The 23,517-nt window shown below is 39.1% G+C and overlaps 3 protein-coding genes across 3 annotated transcripts; 1 reads left to right on the top strand and 2 right to left on the bottom strand.

Annotated features, from left to right (window-relative positions):
- Window positions 1–525: 525 nt before the first annotated feature.
- Window positions 526–4,270, bottom strand: K441DRAFT_580997 (uncharacterized protein; the record flags this gene model as incomplete). The annotated part of the gene is made up of 2 exons (XM_067644398.1): window positions 526–753; window positions 3,893–4,270. Coding segments are annotated over 2 exons (606 nt in total), but the record flags the coding sequence as incomplete, so codon positions are not given.
- A 10,847-nt stretch (window positions 4,271–15,117) lies between these two features.
- Window positions 15,118–15,408, bottom strand: K441DRAFT_429706 (uncharacterized protein; the record flags this gene model as incomplete). The annotated part of the gene is made up of 1 exon (XM_067641625.1): window positions 15,118–15,408. A coding segment is annotated over one exon (291 nt), but the record flags the coding sequence as incomplete, so codon positions are not given.
- A 778-nt stretch (window positions 15,409–16,186) lies between these two features.
- Window positions 16,187–18,844, top strand: K441DRAFT_699377 (uncharacterized protein; the record flags this gene model as incomplete). Its single annotated transcript, XM_067653149.1, has 1 exon — window positions 16,187–18,844. The coding sequence occupies one exon, from the start codon at window positions 16,187–16,189 to the stop codon at window positions 18,842–18,844; it is 2,658 nt and encodes an 885-aa protein (XP_067499558.1).
- Between the last annotated feature and the right edge of the window lie 4,673 nt (window positions 18,845–23,517).

Raw genomic sequence — 23,517 nt, 5'->3', positions numbered from 1 at the left:
CTGCGTATATACCTAGCATATGCTAATAATATATAGGCTTTAGGGATTACCTATATACAATTAACCCATTCCATAAATGGGATGAATACCTTTAGTATATGCTTATATTCTGCCAAGTACATATTAAATGAAACTTTGCAAAGCGCTTTCCAACTTATAAAGCAAGATATATTATAGAGCAGATTTTTTTTTTTTTATCTATTGTATTATACTACGTACAATACTGCGCATGCAGCCTTAGGCTATGGCGCTATAGTTCTATATACATAAATCCTTTCTAGGCAGCTTAATATGTACTAGTAGCTATGTCCTAGTAGTTTATAAACCCCTAAATTAGGAGTTTATAGTTTCCTAGTAAAATACTAGGATACTACAACTACTAGGGAATGAGAAAATGGTAGGAAAAACTATAAGAAATCCTAACCCCTGTCCCTGTCCTTTTGCAATTTATTTCTGTCCTTTTGCTCTCTAATATCGTTTTAAGAGCCTAGTAGGAGTTGCCTCTTTCTAGAATCCTATCTGTTTTTATTCTTCCATAGAATCTTCTTTACGTACTAGTTTAGCAGCTTTAAGAGTCTCGCAGTCTTTACTATTAGCAAAGTGTTTTTCTTTACAATTAATACAAAGAGGGGTAGTATGCTGGCAAGGCTTGCCTGTTATTATACAGGTAGAACAGGAATGGTCTTTAGATAAATATGCAGCCGCACAGTATCTGCAGGCCCTAGTAGAGCACCTATCTCCTATACAGACTTGCTATTAAGCAAGCTGGCTTAACAGCTTGCTTGGCTTGCTTAATTGGTAATCAAGCAAGCTAGCAAGCCGAAGGGCCTGATTTAGGCAAGCCAGCAAGCCAGAGGAGGGCCTGCTTGCTTGCTTGCTTGCCCACTTAATAGGAAATATATATATATAATTTTTGTAGAGACCTAAAGTTCGTAATAAACTTTTAGTATTATAGTTAAAATATTTTAAGTATGCAAATAGAGCAAACAGGACTATTTAGGTAACCACTAAGCCTAATTAACTTATTTTGCTGCTAAGCTCTTAACGCGTTCATACTCTAGGAAGTCTTCCTTACTATACCCCCCCAATAACGTTACTAATTTACTTATTCTCTTTTATTCCTTTTATTAGCTATGCCTTAGGACCTTACTAAAGCAAATCTAAACGCGATAGCCGAGCCTATACTAATAATTATACTATCTAAAGACGTCGCGCCTAATAACAATTCCTCTACGGATGAGATTAATAATAAGACTAATTACGACGGTATTAACTAGGACTAACTTAAAGCCTACTAGCGGCTATATAAAGCTTTAGAAAGGAACCCTAGCTTTATTTATAAGTATAAATATCAGCTTTAATATTGTGTTAGTAAGCGAATATATTGGGAGTGCGCGTATTATTATCAGCACTCTATACTAGGTGGCCGATTTAATATTACTATAGCTATATCTACTTCTAAGAGACACCTTATAGAAAATAAAATAGGCTATAGATATAATAAGCACGGCGAGATTATATTTAAGACAAAGAAGCGCAAGGCAACAGTTCTAAAACTTCTTTACAATAGGTATATAATTTCTTAGGGACTTATAAATAAGTTTATTGGCGGTTTTAACGCAAAGCGCTTTAAGTAATTAGTAATTAAATAAATAACCGCAAACAATTACCCTCTACAAGAGGTTGAAACACCTACTTTCTGCTATATAATAGCTGCCGCAAATCCTAACGCTAAGAGCTGTATTTAAAAGAACCATTAATTAATTCGCGTTTATATAATAGTTGACTATAAAGCCTACTAACTAGCCGTATATAATAAACTTGCGAACGCCTGCTTAAAGCTTTACTTCTTATTTAATAGCTAGACTACACGCAGCGGTAAGCACTTATTTACTAGCGTTTGCGTTTATTATCTTAATTATAAGGGCAGAGTTATTAATTACTTAATTACTCTACTAGAGCAACTCGGTCGCTATACTAGAATTAACTACGCCGTAGTAATTGGCGACGTTCTAGCTTATTTTAAAGTTACTAAAGAAAGCCTTAGCTATTTTATTACTAATAACGCTAGAAATAATAATACCTACTTAGATTATCTAGCTACTGTCTTTAATTTTAGAAAGGATAATTGGTGTATTTAGTATACGGCTTATACGCTTAATCTTATCGCTTAGTTAATTATATTTAGAAAAGATAAAGATGCGTATAAGAATAATTAAGAGAACGTACTAATAAGTTAGTGAGTTAATATTATCTTCTTGCTTACTTACTAACTTCTACTATATAGGACAAAGAACGTTTCCTCGAAAAATAGTAAAAAGAAAGCCCCCTTAGCGTCCTTATTAACATCTTTAATTCTATTAATATACTATAGCTTTATTAACTATTTAAATCCTACTAAAAGGCTAAGTAAGAGGCCTTGCCGAGCCCCAATTTTAAAATACTAGAAATAGTAAAGCTAGTTAAGACTAGGTAAAATAGTTATTACAACGCCTTCTTATAAGCTGTTGTCCTTTGCGGTTTAATTAACTTAATTATATAATATATAATTAATAAATATAAGAAGAAAGCAGCTCCTCTACGCACCAGATAAAAAAAGGTCCCTCTACTACCGCCCGTTATAGCAGCTGGCGCCTTAAATAATTATAACTAGGGTGTTATTAATAACTATATTAAGATTCTATTACTAATTTAAGACGCTATAAAGATACTTAAAGCTAGAGGCAGGTCGGGCCTATATAGAGCAATTTAGGAGGTTATTTCTATACTTAATTGGCTACTTAAGCTTTTTAAAGAGAAAAAGGATCGTGTAGTTAACGCGACTTTAGATAACTACCTAGATTAAGACGCAATTAAGGATTACTATATAATTAACCTTAATCGTAGCTAGCTAAAGCTATAGAAGTATTTTAAGAAGCTTAATAACATACCCGTTTACTACGTAGCTATTCTACTATATCCTTAGTATAAGCTCTTCTGCTAAAATATATAGGTAGATTACCCGGAGTAGTTAATTAAAGGTAACGCATTCTTTAAGAAGCTCTAGCTTTAATATATAGAGCAACCGAGTCCTTCCTTAAATACTTTATTAGCTTATCTACCGTTAAGACACGCGCACGCATCGTTAGCTAGAGACGATTATATTTATACTAATACTAGCCGCGTAGCTTAAAGCTTTATTAACGCGTTGGATAAGTATAAAGCTTAAAAGACTCTGCCGCTACTACTAGACAATTACCCACTAGTGAATAACCCTATACTCTACTAGTGGTAGGAACAAATAACCCAGCCAAAGCTTATATAGATGGCTCTTAATATATTAACTATACCGGCTATAAGCAACGACTATAAACGGGCGTTTAGTAAAGCTAGTAATTTACTAAAGCTATATCGCTTAAAGCTTCGCCCTAATATTATTACTGCCTTATAGTATAATTGCAGCTATTTAAAAATAGGCTTTAAAAAATCTAGTAGATAAGGTAGTAAGTTCGCTATAATTAGTATAACTAGTAGCTAACCGTTAGAGTTACTAGTAGGATCTTCCTCCCTACTAAAGCCTTCCTACTATAGCCTTCCTCACCACCATGCCAAGCCTTGCGATAGACGCCCTCGGCCACGCGAGCTTCCTTATTACGTTATCTCTATATAATCTTATATTATAATGACTACAAATCGGGGCTGCGGAGGAGCTTTTTAGCCAAATCAGTGGCTTAGGCTTAATTTTGTATATTACTCTAAAATTTCTATATAAAATTAAACAAGCCTTTAAGCAAGCCAAGTAAGCCGACTGTTTGACCTATCAAGCCAAGCAAGCCAGCTTTAGGTGTGAAAAGTTTTAAGCCAGCAAGCTAAGGCTTTCCGGCTTAGCTTGCTTGCTTAATAGCAAGTCTACTCCTATATGGCCAAATTTTTGGCAGCTCGTACACTGTGTAGTAGGAGAGACTTCGAGGTATTTTACTACCTTAGTAGCTGTACCTGCAATTGATATCTCTTTTTGCTTAAGGATTTCTTGTCTTTTTTCTTCGTTTTCTATAGTAAAAACTATAGAGCCAAATCTGGTCTGTAGATCGTGTCTTTTTACACTAGATGAGATCCATCTAGGTAATCCTTGTATCCTTATAGGATTAAAGGTCTCAATTTCTTCTTTTAGAAGCTTAGAGCCTCCTTCTCCTAGGAAAGGTAGGGTAGGAACCCCATGGGCTATAATTTGAACCCATAGTTCCAGTTTTTGTTCTCTTTGAAAGGTAAAGCAATTATGCCAGATTTCCTTATATTTAACTAGGAAATCCGCATTATACTCTTCCGTAGTTATAAGGAGAATATTTTATTTTCCTTTAGTTCTAGCTATGGATACTAAAACAGGTTTTTCTACTTGCAGTTTTAATGCAAATAGTTAATTAACTTTGTTTCGTATGGAGAAGGTATCTAGAGGTTGGTCCTTTTGGTCTGTAACTAGGACTAGCTTTCTTTCTTATAGCTGCTTTTTCTTACTTCTAGTAGAAGTGGAAGGAGTAGGAAATGGTAGTGACGAGGAGGGTAGAGAGGACGAAGTAGGGAGGTCCTTCTTTAGCCTCTTTGCGTAGGTTTCTTTAGTAGGGGCTACCTCCTTACGGAGAGCTCTTACTTCTTCGACCAGTCCTTTTAGGACATCGTTTGTCTTTTTTTTTCCTTTTGTAAAGGGGTTTTCTCCTACTAGGACACTACGTGTATAGTCTTCTAGCTGTTTAACTTGTTCCTTTTTGTCTTCTTCTTCTTCTTCTTCTTCTAGCCCTTTATAGGCCTGGGTTAGGCTATCTAGAGCCTTTTATAGGTGTTGTTCTGGAGAAAGGGGAGAGAGAGATATACTAGGTATACCAGCCGTAAAAGTCCTTAGTTTAGTTGTCTTTTTTGCAGGTTTTTGGTTTTCTTTTTCAGTAGAAGACTAAGGATGTCCTCTTTTTTCTCCTGTCCCAAATAGGCCAGGAGAAGGAGAAGGGGCAGAAAAAGTGAATGTAGATATAGACTTATTATCACTTATTTCTATAGGAGGTTTCTTTTTAGGCCTACCGGGCCTTGGCATTTTGTGTCTTATAGGGGGGTTTTTTTACTATTCTTGCACCCTTTTCTCCTTACTAATCCTACTAGAAGATTTCTGGGGAGATTAGGCTAAGAGGTAGTAGAGAAACTAGCCCCTATTTTGTAGTTTTGGTATTGGTAGTAGTGGTAATAGTTTTGGTGTTCCTGTCCGTGCCTCGCTTATAAGCTAGGGCCACCCTTAGAGAAAATTTTTCTGTTAGGGAAAGGGGGTAAAACGACAAATAAATCCACCTCTAGCTCGCTAGGCAGTGGGAATTAGGTCTTGAAAGTTAGAAAATCGATTGTTTTTGATGGTAAGATGGGTATGCGTAAGTTTTGGAGTGTGGCGCTACCTTTTGGTAAGGTTGCATGTGTGGTAGAGCAGATATAGGAAGCGGAGATAGAGTAGAAACTGATAGAGCGTATACAAAGCATATACATACTACATCCAGAGCTTACGTCTTAGATAAACAATAAGAAGAAAATATAGATACTAGCTGGGCTTATAAAGGAAAAGTTAAAGGTCCCTTATAAGTGGTGGGCATATGCACAAAAGTATACTAGAATTAGTAAAAGTAGTCACTTTTAAGATAATAACTTTACCGGTCAAAACTTATGCATACTTACTATAGTACTACGGTAAATATATACGCTCTATATATGCACTACATATTCTAACATTTTAGTATAGGCTTAAACTCCATATATAAGAAATGTTTAACCTATAAGAGCTATATAAAGAGACAGGAATAGATAATACTTAGAGAAATTATAGTAACTTAAAGCGAATAGTAGTACAGCTATAGAAACAAAGTATATATATACGCTGGGCCGTCGAAATCGGACTCTACACCTGTACGTGGTGACGGCTACGAACCTAGTCTTCGAAGTTCAGATCCAGAGCCAACGCAGAGACGTCGCACAGCGTGCGGACAGGACCTGGTGGTGGTTATAGGCGTTAAGGGCGGTAGTGAAAAATTTTCGGATAGTAAGATCTTGAAAACCACTACTGTTGGCCCTCTACAATACGATGACTACTACACTATTCTATCCAGGGCACCTATACGATCCAACATGGATAAGCAGTTTTCGATAATATCCCTAAAAACCCCAACAGAAAGCATTGACGACCTTATATTAACGAACAGACAAGCGCGAACAAACGAACGAGTAAATATACGGCCCCTCCTAACCCCTAGGGCGATCGCCCGCGGAGTATGCGGTCACTCGCCGTTTGCAAGTACTAAATACCTAGCAGCCTGGATTGCGACCTACGGTTTTCCTTGTCTCCTTTCAACGGAGTAGTAACCCTTAGAAAGGGCCTAGCTGGGGCCTAGGCATAAAAGATACCCAACACACATAATATCCCGCTGTTAGTATTACGGTAATTGGAATAGATGAATCCCCCTTACGCCTTTAATAGGCCTTAGGGGGGGGAAGGCAAGGCGTATATGGCAATGGTTAATAAGAGAGATAGTATATAGGGGGTGGTTAAGATACGGGACATAACTACAAGCATATGGCAATTAATTAGCAAGGCCTAGCTGGGACGTAGTGAACCCTAGCTCTGGATAAGCTAGAGAAGGAAGTAGTGGTTCCTAAGGAGTTTAAAACATCTAAGGAGGAGGACGTAGCTGTAGGCCCGCAGGGCCGCGGCTACGTGCAGGCATGGCAATTTGGGGTTTTTTATTCTACTGAGGTGGCTCATAGGGTTTTTCCTTCCCCCCCAATAGCAAGGGTTTTTTCCCGTTAATATTACTTTTCCCTTGTGTACGGAGTAGTCTGCATAGGCCTAGATAGGATCCGTATCAGACGTTAATTAAAGAATCTACTACTATATATATACGCTGCAAATATAAAGTAGATGCTAAGCTTAAGCAGCCTAGAAACAGCGGAAAGCAGCTAAGTAATAAGCTAGAAATCCTAAACTAAATCTTCCTTAGAATCTTTAGAACCTATTTAACACCCCTAAGCCTAATCTACAGTATATACCTAATATAGAATTACCTACTATATTTAGTGGGCAGACTATATCGCAGATAAGTAGAGCAGATAATAATATTGCATTAGTATCGGATACGTCGCGCGTATCCACAGCATATGTAGCGCAGATGCTACCCCTACTATCTTAAAGTTAAACGCCCCGGACTACGGGTAAAAGGTATAGGTCTAACCTATCTATAGAGGAGATAGAGAAGGAGGTATATATACTCCGTATAGAAAATATAGAGTGACAAATTAATAAATTAAAATAGGCTAAAGATATATATAATAAAGTAAAGGAGCTAGCAGAGCTTAAGAAGTGGGCGTAGGAGCATAGTGTTAGCATATAGGGCGTATATGCACGGTATACGCAGAGCAAGTATTATAGAGTTCCATTACTATAAATAAAGAATTAATTAATATGGGCCTATAGCCCCGCGCCCTATATTGGGTATATACCTAGCTTATCTATCCACTAAACTTTGCCTAAACTCTGATTATATATATTATATATTACGTATATAGTGTATAGGCCTAGTATATGCTAGGACTTAACTAGTAATATGGGACGAGCGGCGGGTTCTACTTGCGGTAGGAGTGGCTTATATAGAGTATAAGCATAATATACGCAATAAAATAAACTAAACTTACCGGAGCTTTTATTACTACTACGGCGGCGGCCTACTGTTTTTCTGCTCCCTATACTAAATATTAGTAGTATATATATAGGACATATGTAAAGCAAACCTACCGCTCTAGCGGCGTGCGGACGGCAAGGGGGACTCCTTGCGGTCGTCTAGGGGGGTCGGGCCGCGCTACGTATATAGTTAGTATATGCTAAATATATGCAGGTAAAATACTAACCTTGCGCTTTAAGCTAGTGGAGGGAGTAGTAGGGCCAACGCGCTGTTTTCCTTGTATTAGCATACGCCTAGTATAAGCGCGTGTTGGCCTATGGTTAGTAGAAGATATTAGGGGTTTGTATATACGTAGGGTATGCGCGTATAAGCTAGCAATATAACTAAGTGGTGGTTTTGGTGATGTATATGTAAGGGATACGCTAAATTGAACTTTCCTAGTCTTCTAAATATAGAGTTAAGCGTTAGTTTTAGAATTGGGTAGTAGCCCTAGTAATAGCCGTGCTTGTTCCTTATATACGCTACCCTTAGGCCTATAAGTACCTTTAGGTTTAAAATTAAACTTAGGGGGAATAAGTATATAGATAGATAGATATATATATTGGGGTATAGTGCGTATATATAGAAGCGACACTAGTACTCTTACCTTATAATAGAATTGCCTGCTAAATTGGGTGGTAAACCCCTGGTCCTAGGCACTGTATTTAATTAGCTTAGGCTAAGCGTATACGCGGTATAGGGTGGATATATGTAAAGAGTATATAGGTATCTGCATACTTTGAGATCCTGGAACCTAAGGGGCTATAACTATAGATACTATTAGCGACGTATATGCGACGTATGGGCATAGATATACCCGGGCTTATGCAGGTATCTTATATCCTACCAGCTACTAGAAAGAACGAACAGCTTTAGGGAACTATAATGCATTAGCCTCGTATATGCGCTATATATATATAGCATATACTTCTCGCTTATAACTAGCTCTCCGACTAATATATTATTAGTAATCGGGTTAGTTACTATATATAGTAAGCATATGCCGAGCTGCTATAATAATATAGTAGTATATATAAGCACCGCTATGCTTATTGCGGACATGCCGGCGATACTATAGCTATATTAGTAGAGCCGCAGGCGCTACGCATATATAAAATATATACTTGGCTAAGCGGTAAAGACATAGCCGCATATCTGCGTACCGTTAACTGCAATATTATACCTAAACTTTAGCTTAGCATATGCTACGTATAGGGTGTAAATAAGTAATATATACTATAGTGTTAACTAAGAAGAGCACGAATGTGGCGTTAGGTGGGTTTGGTATATACTTAGTATATACCTACGCAGTATATAGAGCCGTATATACTCGCGTTATCTTAAACCGAAACGGTTAGGGCTATATATAGTTAGCATATACACTAAATATACGGCTCTATATACACTTACGTCTTCCTCTAGCAAGTGTTGCTGCAGTGCGCGCTATAGTTATTATAAGCATATACCGTATATATGCAATCCTATAACTAACTAGAAGTTACCTAACCGGGATTAGGATTTAGAATTGGACCTATAAGGCTTTATAAGTATAGTGTAAGCATATACTTTGTATATACTTACTATAGTAATAGCCGAAGGCAGAAGGGTTGGCGGTGGAGGCTACCTATAGGTTGTTAAAGTCTGCGATTGTTAGATTGCTCATAGTAAGCGTATACGCGGCGTATATAATGGTTAAATTGGTAATAGGAATTCGCCTTATTCTTTCTATTAGCATATATAAGACCTATGCCTATATTATGCTGTACATACTTATAGCATACGCTATAATATTATGGAGAAGAAGTTGTAGTGCGACTATTATTATGGATATGCTACGCGTGTATACGGGCCATGTTTTAATAACTAACTACCATTACCTTAAATGGCCATTGTTTAGCGCATATGCGCAGCATATACACTACCCTAAACTAGGATATTTATAATTTAAGGATAAACGGCTTTGCATTTCCTATTTTATTTAAATTGCATGTGCATTGCATATGCGTAGGCTTAGCGTGGTCTTAAGCTAACCGTGGTCACGAAGCTGGTTTGCAAGTTCTGACCATGTTAAACTTTCTGACCACGCCGAGTCTTTTCTGTGACCACGCCGAGCTGTGAGCCCCCAGCTTCACCCCCCTTTAGCGAGCGCTGCGAGATTTCAAATTCGCTTCGCGCATCTAATCTCGCTTAATTGCCGCCAGCTGTACATAGTAATTGTAGCGAAGCCGTATGCTTGGCTGCAAGAACGTCGCGATCCCGCAGTGTCGTGATCTTCATCAGATATCACGAGGTTTCCACCCGCATGATATTGCCAAATTTCATCGACCTCTCTGCAGAGACAGCGTTGTATTCGCGTTTTGGCGGCCACAATGGGGGCGTAGTTACGGGGGAGAAGGGGGAGAAGAGGAAGCGTACGTCTTCAATTTGATTCCCCTGGCCAACCAAGGCGTTTCTCCAGGGCAACCAAAAAGGTCCTTGCGTGTGGCCACAGCCGTTCGCTACAGGTACTACGTACAGCTAGTTAGTGGCAATCAAGCGAAGTTGGATGCGCGTAGCGAATTTGAAATCTCGCAACGCTCGCTTAAGTGGGGGGGTGAAGCTGGTCGTGAACATCACTGTAAGTCGCAATTTTGGTAATTTGCGGCGATTTGCAGCAATTTGCTACAAACACATAGATAGGGCAGGCGCGTGCATAGGTAGCCTATGTGTTTGTAGCAAATTGCTGCAAATCGCCGCAAATTGCCAAAATTGCGACTTACGCAGGTTTTGCAGACCCCGATTTTCGCTTGCAACAACGCGCCCAAAAAAAAAAAAATCCTGATGAGCGTATAGTCAAATGCACGACCAGCTTCACCCCCCCCCTTTAGCGAGCGCTGCGAAATTTTGAATTCGGTACGCGCACCCAATCTCGCTTGATTGCCACCAACTGTACATAGTAATCGAAGTGAAGCCGAGTGCCTGCACGCAAGGGTCGTGCTAGTTGCTAGGGGCAATCAAATTGAAGCTATTTAGAACTTACCTGGCTAGCTTGCCAAAGTCTCGATATTAATCTAAAATCGTGCTATAAAATCGTTAATTTGCCTTTGATATAAATCCTCCTTTAAAACGCGTAGCGGCTTAATCAATAGGTATGTCTCCTCGCCCTTAACGAAATCGACGAAGCTTCCTTTCTCCCTCCTTATTGTATACGCCTCTGCCTTTGTAGACTTCTTACTGGGGTGCCCTACAACAGCCGCCAAGACGCAAATACAACGCTATTTAGTTAGACTTTATATTGGAGGAGCTTAAGGAAATGGAAAACGATCTGGAAGCTATAGATAAGGACGATAAGGAAGATATGGAGGCTTGGCTTAACTATATATAGAATTAGCAGACTTCTTATATGTAGAGCTAACAGGCTTCTTAAAGTTAGATTGGCTGATCGACTTAATTAAGGCCGTATGAGTTGCCGTATCCAATATAGGATCCTACCTACCTATAGTTAAATATGTTAACACCGCGATATTAAGCTATAGCCTCTTAGGTAGCTGCTTAAGCTCTTTAAGCTTCTTAGGCTTCTTAGGCTCCTTTATAAAATATAATTAAGGATAAAGAAGAAATAACTCCGCCACCTTGCCTACGTATAGAGAGTGAGATTAATAATATAGGAAGAGCTGGCGGCGGCGTGTTTATTACTTACAATTGTAATATATTAATTTGATATCTAAAGGAGCCAGCGTTTACTAAAACTCTCGTTAATACAAGCCTTCAATGTTATAATCTTTAGTGACTTTAAGTCTTTCCTATTTATAAGAGGGAGCTGCGTTATTAAGAGCAAGGTATTTGCGTTAAGCTCCGGCCAATTAAGGTAAAGGTTAATATTTAGTATACAGGTATTCGTGACGTTAGGTTTAATATAGATTCTAAAGTTATAGATTAGTGGCAGAAGATTAATACGCAACTTATTATATAGGCTTAATATACTAATAGACGTGGCGAGATTAAGGCTCTAACTGTTAACCTCTTAATTATATATACTCCGGATAGAAATTAGCCAGTAGCCTCTCGCTCTAGAGGTAGCTCTTACCCGTTGATAATTAATTAACTCCATAATGAACTTTTAACGCCCTTATAGAGCTTAGAGCTTAATATAACGCCTTACGTACCTACTAGTAGTATTGCAAATTTAATAAGCTTACGAGTTAAGCTTACTAGGTATTAGCGCTATAAAAAGCACTATCCTAACGCTAATTGGTATTATATACTTGGCTAGGTAGATGTTAAATTAATAGATAAGGACTTACGGGAGTGGGTAACTGGTATTTAGCAAGGTATTGTAAATATTAAGAATCCACCTTATAAGCTTACTACTCGGCTTACTAAGAGAGCGGCGATAAGAGGAAAAAGTAGTAGAAGAGTACGCCAATCTGCCTCAAGCGAGAGCTCTATAGTTAATAGCCCAGGCATTATTAATTACTTTTATGTTGGCTCTATAGGCTTAATATTAGATTAGTAAATTACTTATATACCAGTAAGCCGACTGCCCTTATTATCCTTACCTATATTACTAATATACCGGCTATAAGGTATTAACCGCGTAAAGGATCTAGAGGAGTTCTTTAAGTATTAGAGGTAGAGTGTAGCTGGCGATCTTAACTAGGAGGCTGATTTCGAAGCTGCGCATGAAGTTGTTCGTGATTTGAGGTAGGATTTAGAGCTCCTACGTAATAAATCTGATAGTGCTGATCCTATTAAGGAGCTTATTAGTGCTGGTGTTAAATCAGGTGTCGTAAGACGGCTATGGAAGGACTTAAAGAAGTGGGTAAATGAGCGTCGTATGTAGCTTAAGGGAAGTTTTTAAGACATAGATAATTAGCAAAATATAGGGTATCTCTGCCACTGCTAGCGCCCCTGTAGTGGCAGAGACGCCCCATATCTAGGTTCTTTAAGATATAGATTATTGTAATTAATAAAATATAAGGTGTCTTTGTTACTGCTGGCGCCCCTATAGTAATAAAGACACCCTATATAGAGCCTTTTGGTATATTTATAAATATTATATACGGTTAAGAACGCCGCCAAAGATTAATTATAACTCTTACCCTAAAAACCTTAATAATTGTATTTACTATGTCAGAAATGGCCTCTTGCGCTCTCACTCTTACTATTAACCTTATTTATACTCTAAAGAAGGAACGCTTTAAAGCTATAGCTAAAGGTTTCCGGGTACTCTAGCTAAGAGTACCACTCCCGCCAAATGAAGGCCTTCAGCTCTCTAAAAAACTCTTTAATTGGATTTAGATTAGGTAAGTATAGAGGTAAATATACCAGCTTAACGCTAAAGGCGTTAAAGAGAGACTGCATCCTTTCCAAATAATGGAAGCTGGCGTTATCTATAACTACTACTAATTACTTAGTAAGAAAGCGATTACACCGTGGTAGAAGAGTATTTGCCACCCAGAACTTAAAGCCTTCGCTATTTGTTAAGCCTTTATATACCGAAGCTGCTAGTACGCCGTTAATCGTATATGTAGGCAGTATATTAAGCCTCCTCTTACCCCGATTATATGGCGTCTGTAAGACTAGTGCAATACTAAAAGGAGCCCAGCCTACCTTCTATACGCCTGTCTTTAAATCCGCACCTAACTTATTTATAAATACCAGTTAATTGGCAGTATACTATAATATAATGGCAAAATATATATTGTGATCGTGAGCGCTACGTTTAAGGGCTACCTAGCGACACTTTTTCGTGTAAGCTACTTTCTAAGCTCTATACTAGAGGATCTAATTAACTTACCTACTTTCTTGTCCAGCCAGCCAAATAGAGCTCTTAAAATATCATATAGCGGCTTACTACGACGTTAAACGTATTATAGATTAGCCACTGTAACTCGTTACTAAAGAGATTTGGCTTCTCCTCTAGCCGCATTAGTATTACTATAATTATTGGATTGCTTAGTAGGAACTAGCCACCTTTACTGTTTAAAGGTGCTAGAGTTAAGCTAAAGACTCATAAGTTCCTTCTAATTAAGGCAATTGAGCGAATTGTATAACTAGCGGCGGAGATATACTCTGCTCGAGTCGCTCTAAGCCAAAGAAGATCCTTAATTAGAGCGTGCTAATATGGGCCTATTCGCGGAGCCATACTATAGGTAGAGGATAGGTAGAAACCTTATAATATTTGATAATGATTATGACACCACAGGAAGACCGATCGCGGATAGCTTTAGATTTGTTAGGAATAAGGTTCTTACAGCCAAGCATAGGGCTTCGCTTCGATTACTATGTACAGTTGGTGGCAATCAAGCGAGATTGGATGCGCGTACCGAATTTAAAATTTCGCAGCGCTCGCTAAAGGGGGGGGGGTGAAGCTGGTCGTGCATTTGACTGTATGTCCACTTTTAAGATTTTCTTAAAAAATTTAGTATATACGGCCAAATTCCGGGTAATACCCCTTAAAAATAGTTTACTATACCTAGACCTCTACTAGATTATTACTAAACGGTTACTAGATAGTTACTTTTTAGTCTTAAAGAAGCTTTAAGTAAATTTAACTAGTAATTACATGCCTTTAGAAACGCTAGGTTCTATTATAATAGTTTATTAAATACTAAAAAAAGGACCAAATATATATTTTTTCTTTGAAAATCTATAAAATGTAATATATTATCTTATACTTTTAGAGTAAGTCTAACTTCGCGCCCTATCTTATATTAAGGCATACTAGGTATTTTTAGGCACTAACTAAGCTATATATAGAATTTTGCTAACTTTTCTAAGAAAGGGGCTTATCTTTAATGGCAATGTTAAGATTTAGTTTAAGCGCGCGTAGCCTAGGCGGTCTAAGCCCGCTTAGACGTTAGACTGTTACTTTTCCAGTTTAAAGATTTACTTCCAATTAAAGCAATTACTAATACCGGCTAGTGTAAAATGACCCTATATATCTTATATAATTACTACAATGTAATTTACTTATATTATCTAGTAAGTCTATAGCTGTTAGGCCTATAGTCGCTTATAGAACCGGCTTCCCCTTTTTATACTACTTCTAGCAGCCGTCTTATTAAAATAAGCTAAGCATTAAACAAGGGTGGTGCTTATGGCTTTATTAAGTAGCGATTTTATAGGCTGCGCTATATATACCTCTACTCTCCCATAAACTATATAATTTAAAACATCTATAAGGGTATAGCTAGAGCGGGTCGGCCGCCCTCCCTGCTAGTATAATTAAGGCATTTATTTATTTCTAACGAGGCTTAAGTGGCTAATCCTTAAAACATAGTTCTATAAGTAATTATCTTATTACTTAATTTAGAGGATACTTAAAGCTTTACGGTAGCAAATTAGAAAGCTATATATTTATACTAATCCCCGGCCCCTTTTATAAAATAGAGATAGTAATAAAAATAAACTCGCCACTGCTCGCGTCCCAGATATTGACTGTATCGTCGAATGACGCTGAGGCGAGCCGGGTCGAGACACGTGAGAAGGCTACTGAGTTGACGACACTGCTGTGGCCCTCGAGCGTCTGTGAGTAGACACTCCATTCATCTCTCATAGCGGGCTGTATCGTGATCCATTTTGGCTCTTCGTGCTTAAAACAGCCCTTTATTAGGCTGCAGGCCGGACTAAACATAAGTGTAGACGAGTGTGCCTGAAGAGGACTATTCTCTATTGCCACCTTCTGATACATGATAAATCGGCGTGCGTCCAAGTGTTGGCGGTGCTTTCTCATTGGGCGGAGTCTGCTTACTTTCTTCTTGGAGCTGGCGGTGGTTTGTTATGGCTCGCGAAATTTGGCTGCTTCCTATTGTGGTTCTTCAGGCCTGAAATTCTGCTACTCAACTAAGTTTCGCGATTTGGTTGAGTGGTAACTAAGAAACTCATTTTCTCCCCCCTCGCCATGATGATCCACCATGAGCCAGTCAGTCTGGACTTTCGACCTGGAAACGTAGCTGACCATCTCAACATAAAACCCAGATCCAGATGCTGATCCCAAGTGGACGCTTGCCTGTACCATGTCTCTCCAGAGCACAGGCTAACATGCTTGAGCTTTGGAAGGTTGGTGTTCGCAAGACGAGTAAGAATCAGGCTTAAAGCAGACGCAGTGGTTCGCTTGGATCCCTCAACTTCCGCTTCGACGAGATGAAGGTGCACTAGCGGCTGCTCCGGTGTGCTGTGAACACATCCATCCACTAGTATATCGATATGGGAAGTGACCTTCGTTCGAGACCGAGCCTCTTTCAAAAGAAAGCCATTTCTCGGGTGATTACATAGTCGGATTGGCCAAGTTCAGTTCTCGATTCCGTATTCCTCAAGCCCTCAAGCCACCCGCTCAGGCCCGCAACATTTCAACTCAGCTGTGTTGAAACAATGAGCTATAATTGGTCGTTCTCTCCGATATCTGGTCCGCCTCACTTTTGCAAATGATAAAGCTGGCCGAATTCTCAATTGAACGAGGAGCTTACCCACGCTGCTCCACGCCCATCATGGAATTCATGCCTCAGGTTGCCAGCCCCACTCACCCACCACTCAAAGTCCCCTCATTCGTTTCTCCCGACAACATCTACCAGCCAGGCGGCCTTGACACGTGGCTGTCCTATCCGCATCGCGAGGGTTACAACATCGAGGACATTATCGAGGGAAACTTCCAAGGAAAGACATGGAACGAAACCGCCGCTTTTGTCCAACGGTGGGCATACTGGGGTATGATCGAAGAGATCCTAAGAATCGGCGGAATGCAAGGCACGGTCTTCGGCGCCAACCCTAGCGACGAGAGTCTTCGAGAGTTCTCTGCCCAGCTGCTCTATACGCTCCTCGTATGGGAATGTATTGACGTTGATCCTGAACACCCGGAAGCCGAAGAGATCCGTCTCGATCGCTTCACGGATATGGCTGTTATCTTCAAGAGAGTCAATTGGTTCTACATCAAACTCTGCTCACGGGAGGCAAGTAGTTGGGGGAAGAGTAGGCGCAATGTTCCAAAGCACAACGCCACGCCAATCTACACGAAGCATGTCCATCCGTTGCATCCCAAGGATGAGTGCGCCTGGGACGACTATGACACGATCGAGAAAGGGGAAAAGAGTTTCTTCACCGAAGAACCGCACTCTGAAGGCAGCCCATTCGAGAGCCCTGGCCACGCTCTAATACTATCCATAGGCGTTGTAGGGGAGCTGCTCAGTTGCGCAGCAGAGCGGAAATATGAATACAACTTGGAAGATCTCAAGTGGACTATTCCACTAACACTTGTTCGACGCATGGATTTGGCAGGCTGGTGTCCTGTGTGGCTAAAAAAATTACGGGACGAAGGTTCACTGTGGCGGGCGTACTACTTGAGTTCTATTCGGAGAGAACCGATCGGGAAACATGCCCACTGTTGTTTTTTCGGATGCACCGCAGATCAGGTCAAAACGCCCACATACAAGCCGAAGCACCGAGATGAAGCCTGTAATTGCGAGATGGTTTCATTCGATCTTGGGGACGAGACGGAATTCGCAGGTTGGATTCGAGAGGGGCATACGCCACTGATAGTTGGCTACCGCGAACATACAGCCGGTCCTACGAGGTACAAGTTGATCAGAAGCCACGAAGTAGGGAGTAAGGAGGCAAAGAGATACGTTGCGATGTCACACGTTTGGGCTGATGGAACTGGGAGTGTAGATGGCAATAGTTTGCCTACTTGCCAGCTCGAAAAGTTCCAGGACGGTGCGAACCAACTTTACAAAAGTGAACTCGGTCAGTTCGTTCCTTTTTGGTGTGATACAGTCTGCGTTCCCTACAATAGAGGGCCCCTGAAAATACTAGCAATTCAAAAAATGGAGCAAGTTTATCGCGATGCGGACGGAGTCTTGGTGTTCGACAGATCGCTACAGCAAATCTCCCTCGACAGTCCGACCAGCGAATGCCTCACACAGATCGAGACTAGTTCATGGAATCAACGACTTTGGACGATCCAAGAAGCGGCCTTTGCCAAGACACTGTACTTCCAATTCAAAGACGGAATCACCGACTTACGGGATTTGCGCCTCCGATACCGATCCGATCGATTTAAGAGCCTGATCGCTCATTGGCGGGATTTGGAGAATCGATTTTCACCCCTATTCAAGCTTCGGCAGATGGTGGGGCGTAGGGAGGACTCTGGCATACATCTCATAAAAGCGGTGCTTGAAATGCATCTCCAGCCTGTGTTAGATGACGAAGATGTCCTTGTCAACAACCCTAGCTCAATAGAGAAGCAGGGCCTTGAGCTAGACACCATCTTTGTCCGCGCCTCCAATGCCGTCGCGGCTTTCATTCAGACGCTCCAACTGCCACATAACGAGTCCCAGAGTGCTGCAAGGAAATGGAACGCTCTGGGTGAGCTTCTACCATACCGGCAGACTAGCATCGTCTCTGATGAAGGCCTTTGCCTCTCAACGCTCCTTGGAATTGACCTCGAGCCTCTGTATGATCTGCCCGACGAGGAGCGGGTGCGCCGCATGTTCCTTCACATCGGTACCATAGGATCTAGCATTCTGTTCGGTAGCCGACCCCGACTGGAGAAACCGGGATACCGATGGATGCCTTCAACTTTTGTCAGTCAGCGCCTTGAACCATCCCACAAGACTGCTCAGGTCACCGAGTCTGGTGTCAAAGCCAAGCTCCACGGTATTCGTGTGGAGTTTCCACCAGAGGGATATATGTCGCGGACACAGCCAGGCGGTATTGAGGGCCATTTTGGCTTTTTAAAGATTGACGATGATGACGAGGACGAAAAGGGCCACCTCGTCGGCAGGAGCTTCCCCATACGCCTCAGGGGAACTAGTGAGCTGTTCTTTGTTAACTGTCTTCTCCCAGAGGAAATCCCCGGTTTCATGGCTATTGGATCAGCGGTATATATCGTTTTAGAGGAGGATCTAGAAAGTGAAACACTCCCTCCGGAGTTCAGCTATCATGCCGGCGCCGTGGCTGTTTACGAATGGAGACAGCTCCAAAGGAAGGCTATAGTCGAAGGGTTTGTGGTGCATCCAGCAACGGAACATCGTGAAGCCTATAAATACATGTTTCCCGTGAACCTTTCCTCTGTTCATAGTCCTACGCTGAGGCAGCTTGCTATGGCGGCAGAGGCTACGCAGATGGGAGAGGTTGAATGGCTTATCTCTTAGATGGACTGTCTTGTTCTGAAGGGATGTGCTTCCTTTTTTGTTGATTTCACGATTTGGTCGGAGAGCTTCAGTATTGCAAGCTTATGCACAGTCATAGAACGTCCAGGGTGAATGATGGGCACCGCCCTGGTCCGCCCTGAGCCTAGAACCATCCGCAAAACGAGCGTAGATCAAGTGAATCGAATATAGTCACTTCCCAACCGCGTCTCACTCCCTTCCACTCCCGCTATTAGATTCTACCACTCCTAGCGGAGATTTAAATAATCCGACGGTCAATATTATTGGCCAATATTTGGTATTAGCCAATATCGCCAAATTACCCAATATTGGCCAATAATTCTTGGCATTCCCCCCAACCCTAAATTTCTTTTATAATATTCATTATACATATAATAAAATGGCTTCTGATGATAAAATATTAAATTCTACACTATCTGCTAATACGGAGAGATTAAAAGATTAAAAAAAACCCTAAAATCTGGTGCTATATACGAGATCCATATAATGATGAACTAAAAAATACTAGGATAAGTAATATATTTTATATTGCAAATACTATATAGAGGAACTATACGGCGCAAAGTGCGTTATAAATTTTCGGAATTATCTTATAAAGAAGTATAAGATTACTATTTCTAAAACTCCGGGTGTTGTTTATTAAGGTACTAAAGAAAAGCTTTAAGATCTATATACGCAGCTTTATACAATATATAATTATACAGAGGTTAATTCTCTTATACTTAAAAACGCTCTTAATAAGAAGGCTATTACGCCTACCCTTATTTCCCTTATCACCGTATAAAATCTTCCGCTTTAACTTATTAAGTGGCTAGAGTTCTATACATTTTGCTAGGTCCTTAATCTCAAGGTAAAGGGTTTTATTATAGCAGCTTATATATAAATAAAAAAGAGGATTAAAAAATTATAGAAATTAATAAAAGACATTATACGAAAGAAGCTTCAGTTAACAATATTAAGTATTTAATCTTTTAGTTAATATTTAGACCTCTCCTAATTAGCATCTTCTCCTTAAAGTCTGCGCCCACTTTATTAAGTAAAACTTAAAAGGACTCTCTAGAGCTCTCCTTACTCTTTATACGGTATAATCTTATAGTAGAGAGAATTGGTTCCTAACTCTACTTTCTATACTAAAGGACTACGAGATTATATAAAAGCTTAGTATAGTTATCTTAAATAATACAGGAATAAATAATACTCTTTATTATACGATTAAAAAGTATATAAAAGAGGAGGAAACTATTATATAGAAATCTTTATATAAACGAATCCGTTATAATAGCCATATTATTAATCTTACTATTTAAGCCTTTCTTTTTATTAGACGGACAAGTTACTTATAAGAACTCTATTAATTAAAGCTGGCTCTAGAAGCTCTCTATATATACAAGGTAGGGGTAAAGGACTAACGACGATACTAATAACGACACTAATAACAATTTAGAACTATTACTTAATCGCCATAAGGTTGGTATTGCCACTTAGTTAATAATAGGTAATAAATAGGTAATAGAAAATAGATAGTAAGATATATAATAGCAAGAAATAAGGTATAAGTTATAAGGTGGTACTTAATAGTGACCTTAACACTTAATATACCCCCCTAGCTACTTAGTCTTAACTAAGCAGCTAAATAGAAAATAGAAAAAGTTATAATATTAATTTGGTGTTAAGTTAAAGAAATCCTCTATAGAGTTACCTTATTTAAATATTATCTAAATTAAATTAAATTATATCCTTAATATTAACGAGATTTAATTATTAAACGAACGCCTCGTATTTCTAACGCGGTAGGGCCTTTATTAAGCCGTCTGTAACTATAGCAGCGATAGGTGTCCAATTAATTCTAATTTAACTATTATGTACTTCTTGGCGTAGCTAGTAGTGGTGTATATTAACGTGTTAAAGCTTTATAGAGAGCACCAGTGTATACACCAGACTTGGCGAGGATAGGCTAGATAGGCCTCTTAGATAATAGACCTATTAGCTAATAGTATCCGGAGACTATCCGGATAGTCTTCAGATAGTCTTAGCAAAATCCCCTTAATATGCTTATACTTGCGATGCACCCCCTAATATTAAATAAATAAAATTTCTATTAGTATAGATTTATAGAGCTTATAAAGCGCTTTAAAATAGTACTACTTTTATCTAAATATCCTAAGGATAAATAATATTATATAGATATAAAGCTTATAAGAGCTCTATGGAATAAGGCTTAAATTATTCTTTAGGTTTAATATAGTAGCTAGTAAGGAATATCGTCTTACTATTATAGGTTCCTTAGAAGTACAAAGTAAGGTAGTTTATAGACACGCTGCTTTTAGCAGCGCCTGCAGTATTATAAAGACGTAGAATTGGTTGTAGGCTAAGCGTCGGTGGTAAAAAGGCGTAATGTAATGTTATGGAACGTGGGTAGTAGCTACGGAGCGTATATATTCAAGGAGTCTATAAGACGTTGCGCGATCAATCATAAGGGTTAAGGGCATAAGGAGGTAATATACCTACGTGTAGCTGACATAAGCTGTACGCAAGGTGTACGTAAGAGCACGGGGCTCTCCTATAGAGGCCCCTGCGGTAGGGTTCCGTGATAATAACTATACGCGTACTTCTAATTATAGTATTTACGCATAGTCTAACCATTATAGGACTTTATCGTTACAAGGGATAAGAAAGCCTAGTAGTACATTAAGCGCTTAGAAGAAGCCTAGATAGTAGCCTATATAAATTTAGAAAAGGCCTAAAAATTAATAAAGTAGTAGGTAAATAAGTATAGGCGCTAGCCTAACCTTACTATAGGTAATATAGTTTAGGTTATAATAAAGAACTAAAAAGTAAAATAACCTAGCTATAATATAAGAGGCCAGTTTAACCGGAACGTATAATTATCTAATTAATAGTATAGAATAAGAGTTATAGGTAAGTAAAAGATAAGTTAAAGTAAAATAAGCTTTATATAATAAAGGACAAATCCTTTTTAACCTTTTCTATTTGGAGACTAATTGCTAGTTCTTCTCTAGAGGAGAACTAGCTCCCTATATAATCCTTTTAAGACACTAGTAAAACCCTTCACCCCTTATCTGTCTAACCGTATCTTTTAGGACGTAGATAGAATATAGATAAAACTTCCTATTATCTTATCTAATATATACCTTCTAGGGGATTCTATTACAATTGCCTCCTATTATAGAAGTGGGCATAAGTTAGAATACAATAGTACTAAACGAGGTAGTAATTGAAGAAGGCTACGTACGCGTAACTATACGTGGTTGATATAAAGATATTTAGATGCAGAATAGAATAGAATAGGTTAGGTATGGGTATAAATAGGGGTTGTAGGGGAACGTGCGTAGGTGTTTTGGGACGAACGTGAGCACGGGTCAAGAACGTCAAAACGCGCAGAGACGTGAGAACGTGTGAGTCCCGTAACACCTCCCCTTTAAGGGTCTTAGTCCTCTAAGACTTTACCTCTACTAAGCTTTTATAGAGTTCCGGCTAAAACCACTAGGGAATTTTTTTAGTAAAAAGGTTCTCTATAATGCGGCTTATAGCTAGTTCTTTACTAGCATAGAACCTTACTTTATCTTTAGTTCCTCCGCTCTTCTTCTACTATAGCTCTTTATAATACCTTTATAATAGAACTGTAATAATAATAATAATAATAATAATTAGATGGGATTTACCTTTCTTATTATAAGAGTTTATTATAAGTTAATCTAGAGGTTGTCCTATATAATACGTCTACTAGCTACTATCTCTATTTACCTAAAATAGGTTCTAATAATAACATCTTTATTTTAATTTTCTTCTAGTTTATAAGCTGTCGCCTCTTATACGTCTTTTTATTAATAACACTATTTATCTCGTCTTTTAGTAGACTGTTTTTACTATATTTTAGCTTTTAGCTTCTATATCTCTAGCTATTCTTTTATAACTGCTTTATTCTCTTCTTATAATACGCCTATAAGTAATAAGATCCATATTTTATCTCCATTAATAATACTAACTTCCTATAATATTCTCTTATAATGGCTTATAGTCGTACTACGCGTTCCTAAACTGGCGGTAGTATTATTTTAATGCCACCCTAGACCACCTCTATTGCTTTTATAGTGATTTTTCTCTTTAAGTCCACTTTATATCTAGGGTGTCTATACTTCTCCTAATTGTCCTTATAATTATTCTTAGTAATTTTAATATACATATTTTAATTATATCTCTAACTTCTTTATTTTTATAGGGTCTTATATAGCGACCGCTCTAATAACTCCCTAGCGGTAATCGTTTTTAAAGGTCTTGCGAGGTTAAATAGACTAGCCGTAGCTTCCTAGTCTACTCCTTTATAAGTAGAGGAGATGCGCTCCTTTGGGGAGACTCTATTAGCCTCTTGCGGTAGAGGCGTTATTTTGGGGGGTAAGGAGGTATAGCTTATGTTAGGTGATTCGTCACCTCGCCTATATATATTGTTCCGCACAGCCGTGCCTGGCATCAAGCCAGTCACTCGCTTACCTTTTGGGGTTTATACCGTGGCTAAGTGGTGCGGAGCTTGTTACCTTACAGCTCATCATTGTTAATTAATAGCCGTACGTTCCCTCTATAATGGATTATAAGCGATTAGAATTATAAAAGGCCAGTTTAACCGGAATATATAATTA

This window comes from Cenococcum geophilum (genome assembly GCF_001692895.1).
Source record: "Cenococcum geophilum 1.58 unplaced genomic scaffold K441scaffold_50, whole genome shotgun sequence".
Classification (NCBI taxonomy): Eukaryota; Fungi; Ascomycota; class Dothideomycetes; order Gloniales; family Gloniaceae; genus Cenococcum; species Cenococcum geophilum.
This window is presented reverse-complemented; position numbering and strand designations above follow the sequence as displayed.